Genomic DNA, 27,146 nt, shown 5'->3' with positions numbered 1-27,146 from the left:
GCACGTCAACGCTCTCTCACGCATAGAGACCCAGCATGCGTAGGGTCCAGCGCCAAAAATGATTTATGACCCCACAAAAAAATTAATTTAAAGTAAATTCGCATGAATGAAAAATGGCTTTTACAAACGCAAAACTACAGGGCGCCCTCAGAGCGAGAAATTCACAGATGGAGAGTGCGATACAAAGGAAGTCTCAGAGAGAGAGATGCTGCATAGAGTCCTGTCAGTTTTTCTCTTTGGTTCGGGACACTTGTAGGCAGCTTTCTCTTAGCACTCTCTCTTCTCGAGCTTTTAACTAACTCTCAAATTACTCTGGCGTGCCAGAATACCTGCCTTCCATTGCAGTTATCCCTGTTTGTCCTTCCAGTGGCTTCCAAACCTCTCTACCTCGCGCACCCGACGCGCAGCTGCACGAACGACAAAGTAGTGGCAGCTCCTGCTCGGCTTTTTTTTTTGCTTGGTATTCCTTTTTGTTTTTCCCTCGTTTGGTATCCATGAATGAAGGCTGCTACATTATCAGCAGGCAGGCTGGCCGACTATCGAGGCATTCGCGCCTGGCACGCAGCGAGGTGCAGACAGGTCGAGGCTGCCGAGACATGCCAAACGCCATTCACATCCATCCAGGCATGGATCTTTTGTCCAAACAGCAGACCGATTGTTTTTTGGGCTGCTGAATTAACATTTTTGATTATCCAGCATAGCCCATAGATTTTCCTTGATTGCGTATACGCAAAATGGTTGTCGCCTTTTTGCTGCATACTTTCCAGCGCTGAAAAAAGGAGTTTGTCGCTGGACTCTTTTTGTAACATACTTTTCCAATGATGTTGTAAACAAACAGATGCTCAAAATGCACTCGATTGATTAATAATATACGTAATTATTATTATACCGAGTACAAGAAGTAGAATGAGATGGCTCTGAACTGTTGAAATATTTTCCATGTCTTCAATATTTGCTATTCCACAATATGTTTGAGCATTTACACCGGATAAAATCACCTAATTGTGCCCACTTTAGACTCATATAAACTTTTCCCAGTGCAGTCAAAGCGATTATAACAATTATTCTCGTAAACTGCACAAATTAAAATCTATAACATACATTAAATTAAAGCATTCAGATTAGTGCGCTGGCGGTAATTAAATGAAAATGGTAAACAAAACAAAACTGAAGCCAAAAGGAAGGGTAATTAATTTTCCCACTCCACTCCCATTTTCCCCCACTTTTCCGCCTTTCCCTGCCTCATCCTTGCACCATCTCTCCTCTCTGGCAGCAGCCCATTGTTGTTTCTGTATCTTTTTGCTGTTGGCCTTTGTCGCGTGCTCCGTCAATTGCTTTATTTTTATCACAAACACAAAGCCCACACACAGATACTCTCTCACACAAAGATACACATTTGTTGTGGCTGTGCCAGCCGCAATCTAAGTGGCCTGCTCCAGTATCTTTGTATCTCTCTGTGCTGTTTCGTGCGAAGCTTTTCAGATGATTCCGCCGCCCCCCGTTGGCTCTCTCTCTCTCTCTCTCTGCCTCTCGCTCCTGCCCGACCACAGCTCTTTGTTTGTGCGGATTTTATTTAATTTTCCTGGCACTTTGTTTGTCTGCCTGTTTGCTTATTTGTTTTGATTTTTCATGTTTCGTGTTTCAGTTCTGTTTTCCCAGGGTTTATAGTTGATTTTGAGTTGTGTTAACCTTTGCCTTGGCTTTGGCTTGGCTTCGGTGGAGAGTGTGTCAGTCCTTCGAGAGGGATCACAGAATGGAAATATCAAGCATACGACGCGTCGGGAGGGTTCAGCGAACTCTGCTTTGAGCTGGGGCTCGTTCTTAGGGGCTCTGGGTCTTCTGGCACCTGCTTAAGTTTCCCCACTTAAAGCTGTCATTTAATATTTGTACCATCAATCGCGTTGTATTGACCCATTTAACCAATGTCCATTCCATGCCCACAACTCGTTCACTCTTTCTCGTTCTCTCCCCCCATTGGATGGCCATTGGATGTCTGCTCCACTTGGCAGCCCTGCTCAAATATTAATTCATATCAAGGTTTTGGCATTCATTTTCAATCCAACATCCTGAACCCCCAAACCCCCTGAACCCCCCGAATCCACTGAACCCCCCGTTGGCCCGTGGCCCAGTTCGTTTCGGTTGGGATCGGGTAATGAAATTTAAGCAGAATCGCAAACAAAGTTGTGCAATAAAATCAACAAACCGCAAATAAAGTGCAATTTAGAGCGGAGACTACGAAAGGCAGCAAAAAGGGAAAAAAAAGAAACGAAACGAAAAAAGGAAAAGGCTTTTCCCTGCACCCTTATACATATACGGCAAACCCCGCACCGAGGCAGGGATGTCTCCGACTCGAACCATCTGCAGGACTCCTTTCCTCAGACTACACGAGCAGCCAGATTTTGGTTGCATTTCCTTGTTAAGAAAACGGCAACAAAAGGCGACAAATTTTATGGAGAGCAAAGACTTGCCGGCGAGGCCGTACTGGAACTGCATTTGTAGTCCTGCCAAATTGACAGCTTCAGTCCTCGTTCACTTCATTGTTTCAATTCTCCCCTCTGATTTCCCGATAATTTATGCAGCTTGATTTCGCCTCTCACTTTCTGCTTGTTCACTTTTCCAATTGATTTCGTGACTGTCAAATGAATTGTCGCCAGGCAGCGAGCACTCTACTCCTATTCCATTCCTATCCGAAAACTGTGTCGAGGACATTGACGTTCAAAATTAGGCGAACCAATACTCGGGGAATTTGGTTTTTTTATTTGCTCGTTGGCATCGATAAGGCTTGCACAGGAGGCGGCGGAACAAGCCCAGGTCAAAAGCTGATTGCACTTGGAAACTGCAAAAGGAAGACGAATTTCTGTTCAATTCAAGGTGTGGGAAAGTCAAAGGAATGTGGAAAAAAATGTAGCAAAGAATTTAAATGCCAGTGAACCAGTTATAAAACCATATAAATCTTGAATGACTAAGCCATCAAATAGAGCCCCAAATATTCGATGTTTAGTTGATTGAATCAATAATTTAATTTTAGCTTAACACTTCCCGCTCTGGCGTGACTGCAGATACCCATGCACTATGGGGAAAATTCCAATTTTTCGGGTATTAATTAATAACTTTTAAACTAAGCAAGATTTTTCGATGCGGTTTTTTGATTTATGCTATGTACACCCCTAGAAACATTTTTGGAAAAAGTAGGCGTGTTACCGCCCTCATTTATAATATTAAAAATTGGAATATTTTTATTAATATTTATTGACTATAATACTCCTTTATACATAAAAATAGAGTTTTACTTTTGGAAAAACTTCATTTTTATGAAATTCAGGAGCTAAAGGAACAATAGTTAATATTGATAGAAATTTTCTTAGTTTTTTCTTAATTCATCTTCGAAATCCTTAAAAGTTGAATATGGGCCTTCAATTTCACATAATAAGAGGATTTAAAAATCGATGGGAAGGGCAAGGCCTTTATGCTTGCTGCTTGAACCAACATAGAGACATTGCTCTTGAGTTTTTGATAGAGCTGCTGCTTGTTTTTTTAGCTCCTACCCCTTTAACAAGTAAGCCAACTTTGGATGACCAATTTGTCGATTATTGTTCCTATTCGAGTCGCTTTTGTATAATTTTGTTGTGCTCATTAACCAGTTTTAATGATTTTTTCAAAATATTTTTTGTTCCGCCTGCTTTTTTTCCATTTGGCATTCAAGGTTCGGCACACAATTTGACTTTTACTCTTTAAACATAGCACAAGTTTTAAAACATGATTGTTTTTATTAACTCTCTTCAAAAAAAAAATCCAGAATCGCATTTTCTTGATTGCATTTGCCTTTTTCCTTGCGCCATACATCAAACAGCTGCGCGTTTGAAAACTCGAAGTCCGCTGCAAAAAATTAATTTGCACAGATAGTGCGCAAAAGTGCGCATTTAGACAAACTGCCTTTAAATCAAAATTATTAGCTCTACGACATACAATTGGACGTACACTTGTCAACCCTAATTCTTTTTTTATTTGTCTCCACGAACTTGAAATATATTTCCAAAAAATGTGCTTTGAGAACGTTTCCTACTTTTACAAAATATTAATAGAACACGCACAACAACAAAGTATTAGTACAACCATTACATAGCTAAGAATGTTTCGCGTTTGAATAGTGGCATTTTGAAAATAGGCTGCAAAAATATTGCAATCTTAAAGCAAGTGCTTTTCTACAGCAACAGCTGACTTTAACAGCTGTTAGACATAACAGTGCTATGTTATATAACATTTTTGGTATTGGACTATACAGTTTGAAGTTTTCTTAATATGTTACCAAAAAAAAAAATTTTAATACTTTGAGAAAATGACTAAATTACCCGAAAAATGGGAATTTTCCCCATAGTGCCATGGCTCCGTCGTGCCTTTTGAAGCAACTGGCAATACACATTGCGCGAGTCAGAGATAATGGAAGGGAAATGCAATCCGTGTGGCATACGAGAACATGACTGTCGAAATTGCACTCGCACTTGACGGTCGGGACTGAGCTCATTTGGCATTTCGTTTCAGTGTTCGCTTTACATTACTCATATCGAAACGAGTAAATATGATAAATGATATGCGAGGGAAGGGACTTATGCTGATGGACCTGCGATGGCCGAGGCTGCCATTTCAATTCAGGACACGACGTTGATAGCGGCTTATCAGAAGGAGGGGACCAGGCCAAAGGAGTCCGACAGAACCAGGACCGAGAAGGACAAACACTTTATCGCAATTTTAATCCCTTCGATGGCTTCAAAGGAAGGAAAGTGCAGGCGCTCTGGTCAGCGGAAGTTCGACCAACTGAAACTGCGACTGCTCTCAAGGCATGGCACCTTTACGCGATTTTTCCATTACTCTGGGAAAGGTCCTTCTCTCGTCCACCCAGCCACTGCCCTGTCTGTGGCGTTCTGGTTGCTTTAATGCAATAATCCTTGAATGTCGGACGCACGAACGAGTTGATAAGAATTTCAATTTTTATGACAAGTCAACTTTGCCAGCCGGCCGGCAACAACAGAGCGGGCAAACGAAACGGACTCAATCGTGCCAATGGCGGACAATAACAATAATGGCAACAACACCAGCAACACCAGCAACAGCAGAAAGTGCAACAAATGCAACAATAATAGCATGGCCGATTGCACCATTACCGCTACGAACACTCTCGAGTCCCTCAGCTCCTTTGTCCTTATATTTCATCCTTTTACACCTGTAACTAGTGGATGTCACGGGTATGCTACGTTCGTTATACCCTAGAAACACATTTTTGTTGCTGCCAGCAATAAAATGGGTTCATATTCGAGTAGACATTTATGGCGAAATTTCATTTTAGATCGTTTTACCACTGCAAAGATATACAAATTATTTGCGGGTATCCTCCAGTCGGAACCTTTGAATACTCGTATAGAAATTTACTCGTTTTTTTATATACATATATTTTGGCCTGCAGTCTGCAGCTGGAGCGCTATGATTTATTGGCATGCAACACGGACCTCTTTCCCGGAAATGTGTGTGCAGTCAGCCATTTTGATGCGAAAGTGGGTTGACTGTGGCAGCCCGGAGGCTTTGTAGCAGCCAGTTGTTGTTGTTGTTGTTGTTGTTGGTGCAACCAAGAGCTCAGATATCAGTCGGTTCGCTTTTGCACACGACTGTCTACAAATTTGCATCTCCATCCATCTGCAATGCCACACGAGGAAGCATTCCCTATTGGCGGCTGTGTTGGGTTAATTGCTGAATGAGCGGTCGTCATGGAGATTGGAAGGATGTTTTCTGTCACGCACTCATATTGTAGCTGAACGCGGTGTTTTGAGGTACAGAATTAATTTACTGTATTCTTCCCATGGAATCTTCGGGAATTAATCTAAGATAGGAATATAAATAAATAAATATACGAAAGAAAATGGCACGTCATTTAAATCATGAAAATGCATTATACCAAAGCCAAAAATAAAGCTGAAAGTGAACCACAGATATAAAAAATTACTAGAGTGATGGACCTGATGTTTTATCAAAATTTTTATTGTACAGATTCCAAACACACGACAGATTAAAAATTCACTACTTTAAGCTTTAGGCAAGCGCAATTAGAATTTCTACCCAATTCGAAAAATTCAGAGGCCATCCTCAGCGCTTTATTATGGTTTCGCCCTTAATAAATTATGAAATTCCCATGTAATTGGAGCATCGCTTAAAATTCATTTAGAGCTTTTACTCGTAAGTTCATTTGGAATGGAAATGCTCATGCAAAACTTTTCACTCACTTTATTTTCATTTTCATTTTGTTTGGTTTTTGCTAAATGCCACACCCCAAATCCCCAGAAAATTACGTCGATTATTCAATCATTTTGCTATCATCCTTTTTGCAATTCTCTTTCAGCAGCAGTCGGCACAGCCGTCGGGGGCTGCAAATGCAGACGGACATGACTCTGATTTGTTGAAAGTTTCGTTGTCAGCAGCAATTAAAACAACAACGCCTACGCCTACGCCCGCCTCCCACTAAAGCCCACTAAAAAATGCACAGAAATTACGAAAGTTGTGCAGCACTAAAAGCCAACACAAAAACGGAGAACGGAGAACGGGGAGCGGAGAGCGGAAAACTGCAAACAAAAACCAAACCAAATTGAAGCCTGGCTTCCCACACCACTGATGGAATATTTCCGCCTGGACCCGGGACTAGACCTACGACTGGGACTGAAACTAGGACTGGACCTAGGGCTGGACGAAGGACTGGGAGTGGTCCGGGAAGCGTAGGGAAAAATGAAATTAAATACGGAAAAGCATGAGGGCGGAAAAGCGTCAGACGACGCCGACCAGCAGGCTGAATATAGCCTGAGAGTCAATCGGTGGCAGAGCTATTTCAGGTCCTGTCCGTGTCCTTGTCCGTATCCGCATCCGTATTCGTGTCCGTATCCTTTCCTTCGTTTATTGTTCGCATGCCAAAATTTTAACTGCACACCAAATAAATAAACACATACATATGTACACAGATACACACTCGCACGCACACATGTGCAGCAGTAATTGTTGCAACTTCAAAGGCAAAAAGGAAACCCAAACTAAATGCAGTCCTGTGTTTCCTGTAATGAAAACTTTCGAAATTTTGTTCCTCTGCCACTTTTTCATACCCTTGCAGAAGCTTTTGTTTTTTCCTAGCTGACAGCTACGTAATGGCAGAAGCATTTCTACGTCTACTCATAGTTGGTATTCTTGACCACCACTTAGAGACGAAACCGCCAAGGCGTTTGAGTCTGTCTAACGACCACTATATTTTTTAACCGATGGGTCTACAAGGGTATCTTAAGATTCTGCCCCGAAACAAGCATTCCTCGCTGGTCTCCTGCTTTCTTTAGCTTTTTTGGGCTTATAAAAAAGAGGCAAAAAGAGATTAAGAAATTCGCATTGTGTTGCAGTGCAGTTGTTGCTCCAGTAAATAAAGTAAAAATTCCATTAAAATTGAAAGGGCAGGGATTCGGATACAAACAGTCACGAAGCGAGCTTAGCTTCTATTTTTCTGGCCGTTGTTTGGACTTCGCCACCGGTCAGAATTGCAATTACAATGGGCCAAGGGTAACACAGAGTGGGATGTGGAGAGGGAGCCACGGGTACACGTAGAGCTGGCCAAGGGCCATTCATGCCGGATGAGAGCTCAACCAGCAGAAAAAAGTACAGAGAACGGACAATGCACCTACTGAAATATTTATAGTAATAGCAAAGAAGGCGAGCAGTTTTAAATGGAGCTGATTTCAAGGGAAATTAATGTGAAATTGCCAAAAGAACTGAAAGAGGGAAAGGAAACGTAATTAAGAACTGCAAAAAGGTCTCAGATTCAACAGTTCTGAGACGAATCTGGAATGGAAAATGTTTTATTTGGCACATTGGGATACTGAGTAATATCTCCTCGAAACAGCAAGCTGTAAACGAAGTTTTCTTAAACTTACGCGACGCTTTACGAGTAAATCAATCAGCCCCAGTCCTTGCAGCAGTTTCCTCTCAGATTGCACTTCAAGTTCAGGTTGAGCTGCTCGCAGATGAAATATTCCATTTATCATGTCCTGCATCCGACTTGAGCCAAATCTTATCCGGCAACTTCATTCCGCATAACTATCACTCATGACGTATAAGTAAATCATATGGCACTTTCCTGTTCATTACGCGAGCCAAATGGGCAAGCACCAGCATAAAAACGAGAAGCTCCAAAAGGACTGGCGCAAAAAATATGAAGGGAAATTTATTTTGCGGAACTAAATTGAAATAATTTTGGCAGCTGAAATGTGTACAAAAATATTTTAATACCATATACACACAAAGATGGAAGCAGATAGAGCCGAGAGTCCCAGACTTGCTCGCAAATAAAAACAGTTTTGCTTTTCCCAACTAGGAGTATTCCTCCAGACCATCTGCAGTGCTTCTGGCAAATATGTTGGCTGTTCCTTCTTCCGCCACGACTGCTGGCACTGGGCCAAGTCGTCGTAATTTCAGCTTTTTTGTCCATTGGCCAAAGGAAAATGCAGCTAAAGCGTCGGGAAGGCAAACAAACAAGCGGCAGACAAGAAGTACATATTAAATTTGTCATTTTAGCACACTGGCTGGCTCCGGCCGCGGGGGCGTGCCAGCCAAAGTTCAAGTCAATTGCAGTCATCGCAGATGCAGTTTAAAAGCGCATTTGCCCATGGAAATCGAATTAAATTTCCACTGCAAAGGAGAAGCAAAATGTTGAACGGTTCTGCCAGTGAAGGTGTCATGGGGCTATCAATCAAACATTTCACTTGCAGCTCGAAGGTGTGCAATGGAAAGCTTTGCTGAAGCTACTCCTACAAAGAACGAATAATTAATTCGTTCTTCTTTAAAACAAAAGACTTCTAAGCCGTTTCTCTTATTAAGTCCTAATCAGTGTTGGAGAACCAAGGGACAATATTCATGATATCATCATGTATCGCCTTTGCATCTCGCAATCTGTACATGAAAGTCAAATTATTCAATGGAACAACAAGCGCCCATTAACTTAAATATAAAACGGAGGCATATTTTCCGAGCTGTAATCAACAGTTGGACGGCTTTCGAAACAGTCAAGACATGTGTAAAACTCCCTTAGACTTTGGAACAATAAAAAAGGCATTGGCCCCTAATTAGATTTTGATATTTCATTATTATTCTATTGATGCTAAGTTGCTAAAGACTGAACATATACGAATAGCATTTAAGGTTTTATTGAACAAATAAAAGAATAAAAAAAATCATTTTGCGAGCCAATTAGCTTCATATGATGTTAAACATTTGGAATAGATAACCAGATTAGTTGTTGAAAATATACATAGTTATGCTCAGGGCAGGGGGCCGTCAGCTGTGTGAATACCAAAATATTTCCCACCAAACAATACTCTTGGCAACAACATTAATTTGAAGTGCACATATTTCTGTATAAGTATGTGAAATATTTAACAGACAAGGTGGGAAATGCTGCCGTCCTACAGTTGCCAACTTTTGGGCATATTTAAAATGATATCTGCAAGCTTTGTAATATTTCTGTATCACTAATGTATCTGTAACAAATTTCGAATGAACCTACAAATTCACTTTAGCTCCTAAGATTAAATTAGAGGAAAATCGAACATCCTACACGAAATCAGCATATCAGGCAACAGGAACCCATCGGTATCTTCCCACTCCTTTGCCTTAGACAATTGCAATCACGGACAGATTGTCCGGGCTGGTACCCGACCTACCGCAATGCAAACATTATCCGTTAGCATTCTGATTGCACTTACAAGCACGAGCAGGAGCATGTGTAAATGGTAGGTGAGGGTTCGGAGTTCGTGGTTCGGGGTTCGGGGTTCGCTGCCCTCGATCCGGTACTTGCCACATTTCAATTTCAATTTGCAGCCCTTGCCACAGCAACAACATTTTTTGGCTCTGGCTCAAAACTCAAATTAATATACATAACAACAATTGTGGCAACGGACAAATTTGTACAGTCATAATCGTTTTACTTGCCAGGTGGTTTGGTTGGGGGGGGGCCCCATCCAAGAGGATGGGATGTGGATGCCTCTGTCCGTTGGTTAAGTGCATTGCTTGTTGCGGCTTTTCCGCTATAGCCCTCTCGCTCTTCAAACCTCTTGCCATCTCTCTTCGCAACAGCTGGGAGCTTCTAGTGGTGCTGGCACACAGACAGTCTCGTAATGCCGTCAAAATCCGCAGGCAAATAGGATAAAGTAAAAGTTGAAATGCAGGTGAAAAGCAAATATACAAATAAACCAAACCGACATAGGACAGAACCAAATGAAAGAGAGAGAAGGAGCAGAGACAGAGAATCAGAATCGGAAACGGAAACAGAAACAGAGACAAGAGTGGGTGTGGATGTGGGTGGGGGTGGTTGGGTGGTGGAGGTGGTTGCTAGTAGAGCAGGAGATTTCAATTGTGGAAATTGCATATTTTAATTGAAATATTCATAGGTCTGTGGGAAACACTATGCGTCTGCATTAATTTGGAATATTTATATTTGGTTTGTAAATGTTGTTGATTTGTTTAATAATAAATGCAGGTGTCATTGCAACGAACACTCGTGCATGCAAAACATCCAGCAGAGCCCCACTCACACATTTTATAGCAAAATAGATTATTAAGCGGCTGCGAATTCTACTCCATCTACAAATCCGCAATGCACAGAGCAAACATTAAACGTTAAACATTCGTAAAAGATATAAATAAACCTCATCAATTGAATTTATAGACTGTCCCTTTATGTTTATCTTCCTTACGTACTAGTAGATTTAGATTTATGTATATGGTAAAATATTATTTTTGTGTGAGAGAAGGGGAAGAAAATAGAATATCGGGCGGAGTGTCACTGCTGTACTAACAACTACTTCTAATCAAATTACACGGATGACAGCTTCAATGGTATCAATTTGTTAGTTGCCTAAGCAATTAGGATGATTTATCATCCTTTTCAGTACGAAAATCAATGCAAAAGTATGATTTGTTCATCAGAAGAATGATTGGGTGAGTTGTGTGAGCGAGCGAACCAGGGGCTCAAGGTTTGGGCACAGAATCGGGCTCCTACGCGCTGCAGGAAGCCCAGTCAGTGCCCAGCCTCCAGCCTCCGTGGCTTGACTGTGCTGCGGTCCGCCATTGCCAAAGTCCTTCCCGTGCCCTGCTGTATTTCCTGCATGAGACGTTCGTAGATCATGGGTTGAGCAAATTTCTCCAGCAATTTTCTCTAGGCGGTGAAAACCCCTGTCTGGTTTCGGAATCTAAACAAGCTCTCATTGAAGTAAATACATATACGATAGTAATCGTTTATCACGCTGTTTCAGATACACCGATAGAAAAAATCCCTGAAATTTTAATATTTTCACTTAGATTTTAATATTTATGCCATTGATTTTCATCCAAGAGTGGTTGTATTAAAATTGAATATTTTTCACTTAAACTTTGATATTAAAATGAAAATATTTAAATTTAATACATTTTATATATTTAAATATGAAACATATTAAACTAAAAATTTAATATATTATATTAATTTTAAAGTGTTTTGTATTAAGATTAAATATGACCGTATTAAAAAAGCCATTTTAATACAATTATATTTGAATCAAAGTGAATTCTATTAAATTTGACTATGTTTGTATTTAAAAATCGCATTTTAAATTTAAATATGATTGTAGTGATTTTTACTATGCCTTTTTTCTATCAGTGTAGTTACCCAATTAAATCTACAAGCAATAAATACAATTTTTAAGCTTTTTAAGGGATATATATTCCATATATAATATAAATATATAATATAAATGAATATAAATTCTACACGCAGAGTCGACGGCTATGAATATGTCTAGGATGAATGGGATGGGATGACTTTTATGTAGTATTTAACATCAATTAGTTGAAAGCTTCTTCCTTATTTTATTATCTTGCCCCAAACAGCTAAAATTCATTGCCATAGCCCACATTGTCCGACTTGATGCATTTGGCGAGGTCTTGAAGCGGTAGCTACTACTCGTATATGTACATTTTACGTTTTCTGCTGGAAGCGGAGTAAATATTGTCGTCGGGCAAACGTCGGGTAGTTGATCAACTGATTCACTATCTTGACGGGTTGTCAACTGGCTCCACAAGCAGCTGCAATGAGATAAGACCCTGTGGTTACAGAAGCGACGGGCCTGATTGGGTTAGTCTCCAGCGAAATGTGCCACGCGGTGTACCAAATATTATTCGGGCTCTGGATGCTGCTCTGCTCCAGCTCCAGGGTCAGCTGCCTGCAAATGAGCAATTGCAACAAGACGGAGGTGACGATGATCCGGGACATGGAGGTCCTGACATCCCTGACTCTGAGCAACTGCAGCCTGCCGCACCTTGAGAATGCATTCTTCATGCGGTTCGGCCGCCTCCTGCACCTGGAGCTTCACCATAGTGGTCTGAGTAGCTTGGAGGACTTCTTCCTGCATGGTCTGCCCCGGCTGCAGACCCTCTCGCTCTCCCACAACAACCTGAGTAGGCTGAGATCGTGGTCAATCGAGCCCCTGGGGGCACTAACCGCCCTCGATCTCAGTCACAATAGTCTGTCCAGCCTGGCGGCCCACAGCTTCGTGCTCTATCCACAGCTGCAGGTGCTCAACTTGGCCTCCAATCAGATCGATCGGATTGCAGATGACACCTTCTATGGCCTCTCGCACCTAAAGCACCTCCAGCTCAATGGAAATCGACTGACGCTCATCGATGGCAGCCAATTTGATGGCCTGCATCGTCTCTCCAGTCTGACGCTGCAACATAATCTGATTGCAGGCGTGGATCCAGTGGCCTTTGAGAGCAATACACATCTCCGCAGTCTCCGCCTGGAGGGGAATTTATTGAGCAGTCTCCAATTCCTCACGCAGCGCGGTCTTGCGCGCTTGGCACATTTGAATCTGGCGAACAACTTGCTGCAGGAGCTGGAGCCGCAGGGATTTGGGAAGAACTTTGAGCTCCAAGACTTGGACCTGAGTCACAACAATTTGACTGAACTAACCAAGGAAAGTTTACTGGGACTGGATTCATTAGAGGTGAGTGCACATGGAAGAAGAATAAAATATAGAAACAATAACACGAAGATGCTGTACCGTTGCACGATGAATTGGCAACAATAAAATAACCCTGTGTTGCTTTTTACAAAGCAGCAGACACGCTGCTAGTGTTGGTCATTTCATTGCCATTTCATTTTCACTCCCCAGCGACTCAACATCAGCCACAACACTCTCTCCCACCTCGAGGATGGGAGTCTGGAGTCGCTTGTCAGTCTGCTGCAAATCGACGCCAGCTTCAATCAACTGACTTCCGTATCGGAAAGTTTGTTCCATGCCAACACCCAACTGGAGGAGATAGTTCTATCCCACAATCGAATCGCAGATATATCGCCCAAGCTGATGCAACATCAGACGCACTTGCAGCATCTAAAACTGGACGGAAATTCCCTCATCGAAGCCGCCTTCTTGCAAAGACTCCCTCCAGCCCTAAACCGCCTGTCCCTGGCTGTGGATCTCAGCTCGAATCGCCTCCACTCGGTCAACTTGAGCAGCCTGCTTCATTTTGGGCACATCAATCTGGCCGATAACCACTGGAGCTGTGCCTGGCTGGTGAAGAACTTGCTGCTCAGGGCTCCCAGCTCCCTTAACTTTGCTCGGAACTGGAGCCTGTTGAGCGATTGGAACGAGGACTTGACCAAGGTGCAGGGCATAGACTGTATCGAGGGCGGCCGTAACCGTTCGATTGTGCTCCTGAGTGTCGGCGAGGCCATCCACAGCAAAGTTCAGTGTGCGGTAAGTCCAATCGAGACCCCCCCATCAGTAGACCAAAAAACAAAAACAAAATGTTACTTTGGGTGCACAGAAATCACAGAAGTCTGACGAGCTGAATCCAGCGCCTCCGCCACTGACCTGGCCCAAGATTCCCACAGATCGCTTTGACTCTCGATCGGTGATCATCTGGATGCTGGTGGCCATAGCCATCGCCTTTGCCTGTCTGCGTTGGCTGCGGCGCTTCGTGGATCGCAAGGAGCAGAGCAAACGGAAACTGAAGGCCATCAATGAAGTGGTTGGTTGACACATCGGATCTCTGTTCTCCACCCTGTCTCATCGCTTCCATATTTTTCAGTACATCAGCAAAATGGAATCGCAGCCCATCAGACATGAGCGCGAGAGATCATAGTCCACAGCCTTGAGCTGAGCCTCGGACCGCCGAGCAACAAATTCAACCAAACATATCCAATATATATGTATATTCGTATGTATGTATGTATAATATAATTATCAATGTCAATCAAAGTTGATTAAAACCTAAACCTAAGCTAAGAAATCGTCGCCAAAGAGATCTTTCAGTTGTACAAACGCTCAATAATCTGTGCGTACTTCGCGTGGACTATATTCCGCCGGATCTTGAGTGTGGGTCCCAGCTCGCCGGTGGCCAGCGAGAACTCGTGGGGGATGAGGGCGAACTTCTGCACCCGTTGGGCATTCGAAATGGCATTCTTGTTGGCCCGCTTGATGCCCGCCTCGATGGCCTCCAGGAGCTTGGGATCCGCCGATATCTTCAGGGCCGCCGATATGGCAGCCGTGTCGCTGGGCAGTTGCAGGTCGGCCGGAATGCTCAGCAGCTGGGAGAGTCGGGTCTGATTGAGGTCCAGTTCATGCAGCCACTCGATGGTCTCCTCCCGCAGGCCGTCCAGCGGGATGCCCGTCGTGGGATCGGACTTCGTTTTCAGGGACAGCAGAACTGTGAGATACTTGCGATGGTCTCCGACCAGCAGGGCGTTGCTTACGCAGGGCAGCTCCTTCTTGATCAGCTCCTCGATGTGAACGGGCGGAATGTTCTCGCCGCCAGCCGTGATGATGATCTCCTTGAGTCGGCCGGAGATTACCACATTGCCGTGCGGATCGAAGTAGCCCAGATCCCCACTGAGCAGCCACCCGTCCGCCCTGACGGTCTCCTCGGTCTTCTCCTGCTGGCCCAGGTAGCCCATGAAGTTGCTGCGCCCCCGCAGCACGATCTCGCCCCTCCCACTGGCATCGGGCTCTTGGACCTTCACCTCCACACCGGCAATCGGCTGGCCTGAGCTGAAAAGATTCGAGATCTCAGTGTTCAGGGTGATGGCCCCGCCACTCTCTGACATGCCGTAGCACTCGCCCAGCGCTATGTCCAGGCCCAGGAAGAAGTTCTTCATCTCATCGGAGGTGGGGGCTCCGCCGGTCAAAAAGCTTCGGCAGTTATCCAGGCCCATCATCTGACGGATGGGTCGGATCATGCGGGAGGCCAACCAGTATTTGGAGGTGGCGTAGATCGAAGGCTTCTCCCTGCAAAATGGCGAACGTTAGCATTCCCGGTCCACTTCGAATGGAAGTGCCCACACTCACCCTGCCATCACAGCCAGTCGGTATTCAGCCACCGCGGCACGGGCCTTGGACAGCAGAAGCCGCGAGTAGGGCTTGGCCTTGGCCTCCGCGGCCACCAGACGCTCCTGGAACTTCTCGAAGACCCGCGGCACTCCGAACATCCGCGTCGGCTGGGCCTTCTGAAAGGTGCGCACCAGAGTTCCCTTGAGGGCGTCCTTGTCGGCAAAGGTCACACAACCGCCATGCTCGAGGGCCAGGAAGACATCGAATATCTGAGCGGCGATGTGACTGAGGGGCAGAAAGCTGACCATGCTCTCTGCTCCTTCCTGGACGTCCTTCATGCTGGCAGAGGCGGACTTGGCGTTGAACACAATGCTGTCGTGGGTGAGCATCACAGCCTTGGGCAGGCCCACAGTGCCGGAGGTGAAGATCAGCATGGCGCACTCGTTGGCATACACCCGGCTCTCCCTTTCGAGAAGCTCCTGCTTCAGAGCATTCGGGTAAGTCTTCTCCTCCAGCTGCTGCCAGCTGTGGTAGCCCTCCTCCTGGTCCACGAAGGCTTCGAAGGGTCCGTGCAGCTGAATGACTGCCTTCAGGCGCGGCAGCTTGTCCCTGATGCCCCTCAGCTTGGCCATCTGCTGAGCATCGTCCACCACACAGGCCGTGGCCTCGCTGGTGGCCAGCACGTGACGCACTGCCTCCGCCGAATTGCTGGGATAGATGCCAGCCACAACGGCACCAGCACGTAGGGCTGCCAGCTCGGCAAAGAACCACTCGGGACAATTGAAGGCCAAGACGCCCAGCGAGCTGCGTTCCTCCAGTCCAACATTAAGCAGCATCAGCGCCGCCTGCTCCACTCTGCGCTGGTAATCGGCATAGGTCAAGGTGGTCCAGCCATTTACCCCCCTTCCGGGCGTCTCCCAGACAAGGGCTGGGTGATCCGCAAACTGCTGGCACACGTCCTGGAAGCGCCGCGGTATGGTCTGCGGCGGCAGCACGGACACGGCTCCCGTCGCACCCACATCCAGGCGCAGCTTGACAGCCTCATGGAGCGAGGTGCTGGTGTAGCTGCTGGCAGGCTTGAGGTTGCTCCGCTCCAAGTCTATGTCTATGTCGTTCATCCTGCAGGCGCTCTCGTCAAATAAACTCTGGGCTCTTACAGCGGCCGCTATTTAAAGCATCTGTCGGTCCATGACGCTGTTGATAAGACCGCCCCGAATCGGCTCGGATCGCTCCGCAGGCCATGACGTTGCTGTTGCGAGCATCGGCATGGGCGATAAATAGGTTGCAGGTTCCAGTAATCTCTCTAGAAGCCGACGATTAGTAAAGAGCTCGGTCTTTGATCCGGTACGAGTATGTTCTTGGATCCCATTGACTGACCCCCAGACACATGTTTGGATCGTTTCGGTCTGGGAGATAATGCTAAGATCGAGTATTGCCATGTGTGTGTGTATGTATGTGTGTGTGTGTATGTCTATGTGTTTGAGACTTCGTATGTGGCATCAGACCCAAATTCTGTTGCAGATTATAAAGTGTCATAGGTCGTCGTGTTTTCAGTTGTATTTTTTTATGTTAGGCGGATTTAAATCGTTTAATGAGCCAGACTAAACAAAAAAAACATAATTAAAAAAGGAATTAGGAATTTTTTTCATTGATTAGAAGATTCATTAAAGAATTTCAATCTGAATTCAATTCAACGCCATTGTTGAGCTACTGAACTTTTTTCCTAAGTTAAGGTATATTTAAGTATATTTTAATCTAATCGATATTTCCAGGAATGAAAAACATATCCACAATCATTATCTTTATACTTGAAGAACCACTAATCATATATTGACATTTTTATTATTATTCCACGTATGTATGTACATATTTTTTTGAAAATACTGCCATTTCCCTTTCAATTATACATGTGTATTTGTATTCATATATACATACATATGTACACCCAAGATGATCTTTCAAATTTTTCGAGAAATCTTATCTTTTAGAAGCAATAGTACACCATATAAAATAATTGCCTTGATCTGGGGTTGTGGGATTGTCATCTATAAAAATGATTGTTATCTCGCAAATGTTTATTACGAACTTGATCCAACCACAAAAAAATGGCAGGAGAGGTTAATTAATAAATAAATTAATTATAATGAAATCAAGTTTTTTATTCCATCCCAACGCATAGATCCATTATCACCCAACCATTAAGCTTAGCAGTCTTTATCTACATATGTTCATATTTATGCATGTGTATATAAATGACAGAATGGATCGAATTACATCTTAAATATAAATAGATACATCAGTTGTTGTACTACATGAACTAATTACTATACCGCACCTCTCTACAATATTAATTTTCCTAGACAACGATTACCATGATAGCTCATTTAATACACTTCATGCTGATTGGCGATTGGCAGACTGGCATGTATATTTTTTAAATCAATCACAGTGTCAATAGTATATGAATGTACATATGCTCGTAATAGGGACAGACCTATGGCTCGGTCTTAAAATACCCATCATTAATACTCAATCCGAAACTGACCTTCGACAAGCAGCTGAGATCGAATCGATCGCATGGCAATGGACATGCCCGCTCATATACAGATGAAACCCAATGCAACCCAGATACCCTCCCCTCCCAGGTACGGCATTTCGGGACATGTGTGTTGTTCGTCGGTCATAAAACATGGTACATGAGGGTTTTACCCCCCACCTTAGCCGAGCCGGGCTTCCCTCGGAGTCGGGCGCATTAGACGCGGGGGCCAGAGCACGCACACATGGACACGCACTTCACCGCATAAAGAGAATTGGAAATAGGCGGAGCAGTGAGAGAGAGGACAGAGAAAAATAAACTTTCACACAGGCCAACAACAAATCGCAGTCGCAGCAGCGGTAGCAGTCGCAGTCGCCGTCAGCGTCTCAGCTGCTGCCGGCAGTACGTTTGTTCGTTTTCGTGCTGCTGGGCCTTGCTGTGCGCCTGTTTCTCCGACAGTCATTTTTTGTACAAATTTATAATTTATTGTTTAATTTATTTTATTGCAAAATGTCAAAAGCGCTCCTGCCTCTTGCCACATTGCTTGCGGTGTGTGTGTGTGTGAGTGCAGCAGTGCGAACTGCGTTTGTCTGTTGCTTTCGTGTGGACTTGTGGGGCGCAGTGGGGCCTTCAGATAAGCAATAAAACGATATATTATTAACCCAATTGTAATTGTTGCAATTTGTATTTGCAGCTTATCTTTTGTTATGCGCGCAACAACAACATTATTATGAAATTATTTACCAACGAACAGCAGCTCATGAATCGGTAACAAGTGTAAACCCCCCTGTCTATGGGTCGTACGGCGTCCGGGCGTCCGGTGCCGAGTGCATCAAAACTACAACACAAATAGTTGTTATATTGAGCTTTCTTTTTTTTTCTCACTTCCTCAACTATACATATGTAGGTAGCTACACATAGTACATACATATGCACATATGTACGTACATAAACTTTAAGTGTGTCGTATGTGTTTGACGGGCGAGTGTGAGTGGGACATGTGTAACGGTACATGAGAATTATATCGGGTAGCGTAAAGAAAATATAAAAATTCGAAATACATGTGAAATTCATAGGCATGTGTAAAAGAATAAGCTCACCTTAAATGCGAACTAGCTACATATGTACATATAAAGCTAACAATAAATTGGGCATTTAACATGCATCGGAGGTAAGATTAGGGTGGTCCCTAAAAGATACATACATTTATTGCTTACATATAAATAGAACGTACATACATACATATGTATGTAAATATATATGAAGGACAGGACGTGATACTGGTCTGGTGTTTTTTTTTTGTTTTGTTGCGTTTTTTCATAGCGTATGGCAATAAGGGTTCACCCTAAAGACCAGCATTGTTTGTGGTTGCTTGATCTGGCACTCAATGAATGGCCAGGCCACTAAGCAGACACGTCATGCAATTACAGTGGACGACTGCTCCAAGTGGTCCCACATTGGGAGTGGAAGACAATTTATCCTATCATTAGGACTAAATACAGTGCCAAATCGTTCCAAAATTATGCTAAACAAAATAAATGCAAACCTTTACTCTCCATGGTAGTTGTACATCGGGTCTTTATAGATATTATATTCATAATGTTCTATGCTTGGTAAACAGTCAAATGAGTATCTAGAGTCTAGACTTTGGTCTTCCACTGTACATGCTCATACACTGTATCACTCACTCGCACGCAACACATGATAAACCAAAGTGACGCGCTATACAAGAGTCTGATGCGTACTCAAAGCGATTTGCCATATGTTGGGCTGTGGTCATAACAATGATAATATGCATACCCACACAGCGGCCACACCACACAGGGTACATCGGGTTTAGCATGTGTAACAATATGTTTTGTACATATTTACACGCACCCCAACGTATGTGTGTATGCATGACCTAATGTGTGTTCTCACTGATTGTTAGCTCCGGAGGTGGGGGGAGAGAGAGCAACAAAAGAGCATGAGCATGTGCATGTCGTCGGTGACTTTTGTAGATTTGTTTGTGTACATATAGATATAGCGAAATAACCCGGCGCACAGCATTGATTAGCAGGCGTCAGCACAGAGCCAAAGCAAAAAGTTCATTCGAACAAGTGAGCCAGACAACCAGGCAGCGGCAGAAGCAGAGCCAGTGGCAGAGGCACGGGCAGTGGCAGTGGCAGAGCCAGCAAACAAGTACACACAACAATAAGGAAACATACACACACGACACACAAAAACGATACAAAACCCACACACGCACACACACTCTCGCTCACAGAAAACTACTAAAAGAGCCAGCAGAGCTCTGTAGAGGCGGGGCACGAAGAAGAAGCAGTGTTCCAATCGAAAGGGGGATATGTGGGGTGGCGGGGACAGATAAACAACATTTTATATTCATGTACCAACAACAGCGCCAATAGCACAGACAGAGACGGACATAAAAAGCGAAACGAAAATCAAATAACACGTGTAGGTACATATCGACAAACAACCGACATACAAGCGTACTTACATACAAGTACATATGTATGTACATATGTATGTATGTTCATGCGAAACACTTGCAGCAACTCATTCAAACTCATTTCTACACACTCACAAAGCATACTCGTGAGTGCATACGTACTCAAAGATGTATGTAAATACATTTGTACATTGTACATCAACAACTAGCATGGTCGAAGCAGAATGAATGTCAGTGCCGCATAAATAGAAATTACTCGAACAATAACAACCGGTATTTAAAGCTGTTTAACCCACACATTATCACAACGGTCAGAGAGGGGAGCTTACGGAAATTCAGTTGTGCAGGTGACAAAATATTCAGAAGAGTTATTCTGTACACAGAACATGCTTCAGATGGAACTTCAGTTTTGTGTCCATATAAACATAGTCAGAGAATTTTCAACCCGTGACAAGTAAAAGCAAAAGCAAAAGCCAATAATCAGTTTTATTTCACTGTGCCCAACCAAAACACTCTTGACACATTCGTCAGGTGCACACTATATGCTGGTTAGCGTCACAGGACGGAGAGAGAGAGAGAGAAAAATACAATTCAAATTGTCCTACTTTGTTTCAATTCTGACGTCGGCACAGCATCTGTGAAACTGATCTATTGAATAACTTAATCGGTTCGTTGGCCCCGACTTTTGCATCTGAGAAGCACTCAGAATTGTCATCATTACATTACTGTCACTGTCATCGGTGACAGCTTTCCATAGTCTTTGTCGCATTTCCTTATCAGCTCTTGGCTACGCACCGATTGTGCATCCCTTCTCCCTCGCTCATCACACGTCTGCCGGTGCTTGTTGTTGATGATGCTGCAATTTTCTCCGACGTCAGTGGAAAATTCTGGAACCATTTCCAGATTAAGTTAAATGGCATTCGATGACCAGTGACTTTCCAAACTGATCACGGCTCGTTTCTTCGCTAGTACTCTTCTTCACTATCAGTTCTTCACTATGGTAAACAGATATCAGAATCGCCAATATTCAAGCATAGGTAAATATAAAAAATGCAGCATTTTAATATTATTCTATCCATTCATTATCATGCATTTAATGAATTATTATGGGCAGGGCCGTTAAAAAAAAATTTAGCTTAATACCTTTTTAAAACACACTTGCTTAATTGTAACTTTCGAATCCTATTTGGTGCCACTGCCCTAACTATAGGAGGGACTATTATTAAATGCAACGTGTTGATCTTAACATTACCATTAGCAAACTTAACTTAACTTGCAGTATAAGAAAAACTGTGCAAGGCGTTTCATGGCTACATGCTCACATTTTCTTACCTCGCCTGTGAAAACAGTACACTGCCTTCCCACCTTTTTTGACGGCCAGTGTACAATCGCTAAACGCCGACCGAATGCGGCTGATAATCACAATAAATTAAGTTGTTGCTGTTGTTGTTGTTGGTACGTCATCATCATCATTCACATGCTATTGTCATGCATACGTATAAACATATATATGCTTGCATGTATGTAGGTATGTATTTACATGTATGAACAAGTCAGACAGCATACTTACGGTTACATATGTTTTCATACACGCGAGAGGTACGTACATACATACGTATGTATGCAGGAATGTTTGTATGTATGCACGTATGTAGCTTGTACCTGTACATATTTAAATATCGTTTCCCCCTGGACACCGCTGTCGACGGTGCTGATGCTGCTGCTGCCTATTACATTTCATTTTCATTCCATTTCTGGTTTTGGCTTTCGCTCTGCCAGCGTCGCTGCCTTTTTTCTGTTATTGCTCATTACAGACGAGATTACATATGTACATATGTCTGTAGATGTAGATGTCTACATATGTATGCTACATATGTACGTACAAATTTGCGAGAACGTCGCAGTCGCGTCGTCTGTTACCGTTTTTAGCTTTCATGGGGTAACATTAACATCCGTCGCACACTCCACCCGTCTCCACATAAACTCATACACACACACACACTGGCTGGCGCTGCTTCTGCCGCTGCCGCTGCCTATGTCGATGACTCTACGTTTTTCTGCCAGCCTGCTAATCGTTCCTGCTCGCCTGCTCCCTGCTTATGTTTATTTGTATATATCGAGCACACAAACGCACTCACGACGACTCATATGCAAAGCCCCCGACTCATCGCGTACATACAACGATACGACGATACTACAATACCATACCCTCCCGAGTAACCGTCACAGCCAGCATTTGAACATCTGTATGGCTCTCAAACATACATATTTATGCAGATGTGTAGTGTAGCTGTTAGCCCACAACATATGTTAGTAGGCAGAAGAGTAAGTATTAATGCAAGGAGCTGGAAACGTGGACAGGTTGAAGAGTGGCGAACCAGTGGAAGCGATGTATATTCGAAAAGGATATTATTCAGTTGATCTTATTCAATTCAGCAATAAAGAAAGAATTGTGTAGGTCTTGGAGAAACCATCTTCCATCCATTTGAATCCAGATATTAACTTTTTATAAATAATCGGAAATCTGAGCAATTTTTATGATAAAATCAAAAAATAATCTTTAAATATTCGAATTCCATGCACGACGATAGGATATCGATAGGTGGATCCCTAGTACTACATTGGTACAAGGGTGGCACTAGGTGGCTCAGTAGATAGGGACATGATTTATGTATGCAGGTGATTGGGATTAACTGAGATAATAGTCCCCCCATAGATAGTCACACTCTTATCTAATAATAGACAGGTATAACTGTGAAATATAATCCCTAATCACACTCAACTTTAGCTGAACACAAATTGTGTTGAGTGTCCACTTTCGGAGAAAAATTTCCCCGTTCGAGCTAGATCAAAATGGAAAAACTTAAATCAACGATAAAAGCTGACTTAATTTCTTCAAATCAGAGCGTCATATCCACTAGGAATATAAACTCATTTTGACACACGTAATACCTCAAAATGTAAGGCTTAAATGCATTCATGCAGTTGTTACTTGTGTCTTTTTCTGAATTCTGAATTATATTTCATACATATGTACAATTGTGTTCAATGAAATAGTAGTGCCGCACCTCACTACTTTCAAAACTCTTTTTGAGATAGTTCTAGTCTTTCAAATTGAACAAGTGATACCTTTACGGAAAGCCTGGAATGTAGGCATTGGATAACCGAAGAAACCCCGTTACATTTGCATTCCATCTTCTTGTTTTACATGACATAAGCCGAATACCCATAAAATATGCTGTTCAATGAAATAGTAGTGTTTTTTTAGATAATTAAAAAAAACAACGAAACTCAAATAAAAACATATATCTCATGTTCTTCATGTTTCTTGAGCTTTAATTTGTAGTTTTTTATCAATTTGGTTTTCATTGCGAACTTGCACCGGCCGGATATGGGTCATTAATCTCTTGCCAACGCTTCAATAGGATTTGAGCCAATAATCCATGAACCACTTGCTAAAACTAGGCTCTGGTTCACGGATTTGCAGTGTCAACAATGTATTTGGTATTCCAGCATAAGACTTCGATGAGATTTATATCTAGTTGGACAGTTGGCCTTGGAAAAACGTCGATCTTTTCCGATAAAAATCAATTCCTAGCGAGCTTTTCTGGGTATTTTAAGTCATTATCCTGTTAAAAGATCCTTTTAACATGAATTTTTCAACTGTAATTTGAATTTAATGTATTCTAAAGTATACCTACATACACAGTTTCGCTCAAAACCATACTATACTCAAACGCCAGGCTAGAAAGTACTACTACTACTTTTAAGTGGTAATTGAATTTCTGTGAATGCCAAACATATTCTTTTGAGTCTATCTTACCATATAATACAACTTTACTATCATCAGTCAAAAGTATTTTTGTCACTGTGACACAGGCCATTCCACATGCGTTTTTCCAAACTGAAGTCGTGCACCCATGTACTCTTAGACCCAAACGCGGAGCTTTCTGGAACTTCTTGCATTCAAATAATGTGTAATCAACCGTCTACAAACTGTCACATCACTGACAGATCGATTAAAAATTTTTTTCATAGTTTTTGAGGATATTCAAGGCCTGGTCTTGCCTTCGACCGCCGCCAACCATCCTCTAAAAAATAAATTTTTCGCATACAAAATCGATTTTCAGTTTACTTCTTTTAGTTAATTGGGTAAAATACAATAGTGAGAGTGCATACAACTTAATTTTCAATTCCAATATACCTCCTGCCTTAAGTTTTTAGTCTAACTCTTAAGTATCCTCTTCTGGACCGAGAAATGATTTCTTTAACGCTTCAAAATCAAAAGTACCGCTATGTCCAAAACTTTCTTTCATCAAATTATTCAATCACCAAATTGAGCTTACGGATGGTGACTTATTTAGATTAATTTGCTTTGTTTTTTCATTTTTAAAAATTAATTTAACCCAGCACTACTATTTCATTGAACAGAAGATATCATGGGTAGTTATCTAAAGTCATGAAAAACAAGAAGATGGAATGCAAATGTAACGGGGTTTCTTCGGTTATCCAATGCCTACATTCCAGGCTTTCCGTAAAGGTATCACTTGTTCAATTTGAAAGACTAGAACTATCTCAAAAAGAGTTTTGAAAGTAGTGAGGTGCGGCACTACTATTTCATTGAACACAACTGTACATATTTGGCAGTTATATATACATATATGTATGTATGTATTTTGTGCATTTCTCAGAGAGTACACCAGGCTGCACTCATGAGTTACTATAAGTGAGTGTGTTTAAACATACTTTAAATTAAGTAGCACATCACACTCCTAGCGCCACTTTTTGATCCAAGGGGCTGTCTATATATTACGTAATCACGTTTTCGATGATTTTTGACCTACTCCCCCTAGGTGATTAAAAAGTGAATGTCTACTATCTACTAAGTAGGTAGAAAATGTAGTGCGTACTTTATTATTATTATATTAGTACCAGCTGCGGACACTAAATCATCATTGCCGACTTTGAAGTTAAATTGGTTTATCTAAAGAAGTAAAACTGACCCCACAGAGACCGATCGTTAAAAAGCTACAGCTAAAGGTTATGAAAACTTTAAATGTCCCGGAAAAATGTTACAAAAAATAATATTGGGAAGAAAAAAGAAAAGTTGAGATGTGGGACGAGTCCATAGCGAGTCCATACAAAATAAGAACGAAAAAGAACAAAAGATTAAACGAAATGATTTGTATAAAAAATCAAACGAAATAAAATCACAGAAACTTGAATGAAGAATATTAATTGAAAAATGTTCGTCCGATCACTTCAATGTGAGTTCCTCAACAACTTTGGATCGTGGAACCCATCCTTACTCTCCACACGCACGGCTTCGAACAGACTCGATTGAATTGGAAAGGGGTCTCCACTCTCCGACGGCCGTGTCGGTACATTTCCAATGCTGTGGCCTGTGGCGCGACTTCATGGTACTGAACGATGCCGATAAGCCTGCGAAAATAATATGAATAATAATAAGAGACCGACAGTCAGTTATCGTACGACAGAAGCCTATGTACATATGTATGGGCATGATGCACCGCGGCAACAAATGCATCGGCGAGGCGGACTTCGCTTTAATCGGAAAGACTGGCTGCGTTTAGTGCACTCGGAGCGACGTACACGCGTACAATCTTCCACGCCCAAAAAGCGATGCTGGTCCAACTGCTGACCCTCGGCCTGGGGCTGCTGCTGGTTGCGGAAGAGCAGCTGCAGGTATTGGCCCTGACCATCACCAACGGGCACTGCCAGAAGAATATCAGCGTCAAGTACCAGGTGCCGGTGACCAGGACTCGAATGCCCGCCAACGCCAGCTCGGAGTCGCAAGCGGAGCAGTACGTGGTGTACGAGGAGCGGATACGCTGGGACAACGTGCAGGTGTGCTGCCCTGGGTATCGCACCATTTTGTTCGGCTTCTGCGAGCCCATCTGCCTCGAGGCCTGCCCAGCCCACAGCTACTGCGTGGAGCCGAACAAGTGCCACTGCATGCGCGGCTACGAGCACTCCCACCACCCGAACAAGCAGCACCAGCTCATCTGCCGCCCCATCTGCCAGGGCGGCTGTCCGGAGCACAGCCACTGCGTCTCCCACAACGAGTGCGAGTGCCGGGCCGGCTACAAGGACGTGAGCCGCTGGTTCAGCCTCAGCCTCATCTGCGAGCGTGTCCAATGCGGCCAGGAGCAGCGCTATGACCCCGCCCGCCACTCCTGTGTCAAAATCGAGATGAGCATGGAGGAGCTGATGCAGCGCGTGGCCGAGCGCCTGGCCCAGGGTCTGGAGTCGACCACCGAGCAAGACGGAGACGACAACAATGAGACTTAGTTAAGTAGAATCGAGTAACTTAGAAGCATGCAAACCTTAAAAAAGAAACCACAAAATGTGTTGGACTGATGATTGATTGCAATAAGAATATTGAATTAAACCCTAAACAATAATGAACAGCATTAGTTCCGCATGGAGTAAATCTTCTACAACTTCTTCTACTTTGGATACGTTTTTATGGCGATTCCGAGATTGTATTCTTCAACACAATAGTTTTATTTCTCAGTGTAACCGACAAACAGATTAATTATGAAAATTTATAATAAAGTGCAGATTAGGCTGGGCCAAAATTTGATCACAAATTTTTTTTTTCAGGCGGACACCTTGTTTTTTTCTAGCTTAAAATTTCTTATAAAGTTCGGTAGCAACCTCTAAAACATTTTTCTAAATACAAATAAACACTTTAATATTACTATCAAAGCCAAGAGAACAAAGTTAAGGGGTGTCCCGTTAAAAATTAAAAAAAAAAAAT

The 27,146-nt window shown here is 43.0% G+C and overlaps 3 protein-coding genes across 3 annotated transcripts; 2 read left to right on the top strand and 1 right to left on the bottom strand.

The window, feature by feature from the left end:
- The first annotated feature begins 12,170 nt into the window (after window positions 1-12,170).
- On the top strand, window positions 12,171-14,333 carry LOC111068901 (leucine-rich repeats and immunoglobulin-like domains protein 1). Its single transcript, XM_022358682.2, has 4 exons — window positions 12,171-13,049; window positions 13,218-13,802; window positions 13,873-14,076; window positions 14,137-14,333. Exons 1-4 carry the CDS (start codon window positions 12,195-12,197, stop codon window positions 14,188-14,190), a joined length of 1,698 nt encoding a protein of 565 aa, XP_022214374.2. The 5' UTR covers window positions 12,171-12,194; the 3' UTR covers window positions 14,191-14,333.
- Window positions 14,259-16,513, bottom strand: LOC111068900 (long-chain-fatty-acid--CoA ligase heimdall). The gene is made up of 2 exons (XM_022358681.2): window positions 15,393-16,513; window positions 14,259-15,332 (listed from the first exon to the last, which is right to left on the bottom strand). The coding sequence occupies exons 1-2, from the start codon at window positions 16,490-16,492 to the stop codon at window positions 14,357-14,359; spliced, it is 2,076 nt and encodes a 691-aa protein (XP_022214373.2). The 5' UTR covers window positions 16,493-16,513; the 3' UTR covers window positions 14,259-14,356.
- A 9,419-nt stretch (window positions 16,514-25,932) lies between these two features.
- LOC111068886 lies at window positions 25,933-26,969 on the top strand. Its single transcript, XM_022358661.2, has one exon. It carries the CDS (start codon window positions 26,006-26,008, stop codon window positions 26,672-26,674), a length of 669 nt encoding a protein of 222 aa, XP_022214353.1. The 5' UTR covers window positions 25,933-26,005; the 3' UTR covers window positions 26,675-26,969.
- Window positions 26,970-27,146: the final 177 nt, after the last annotated feature.

Source organism: Drosophila obscura, unplaced genomic scaffold (genome assembly GCF_018151105.1).
Source record: "Drosophila obscura isolate BZ-5 IFL unplaced genomic scaffold, ASM1815110v1 contig_46, whole genome shotgun sequence".
NCBI classification, from domain to species: Eukaryota; Metazoa; Arthropoda; class Insecta; order Diptera; family Drosophilidae; genus Drosophila; species Drosophila obscura.
This window is presented reverse-complemented; position numbering and strand designations above follow the sequence as displayed.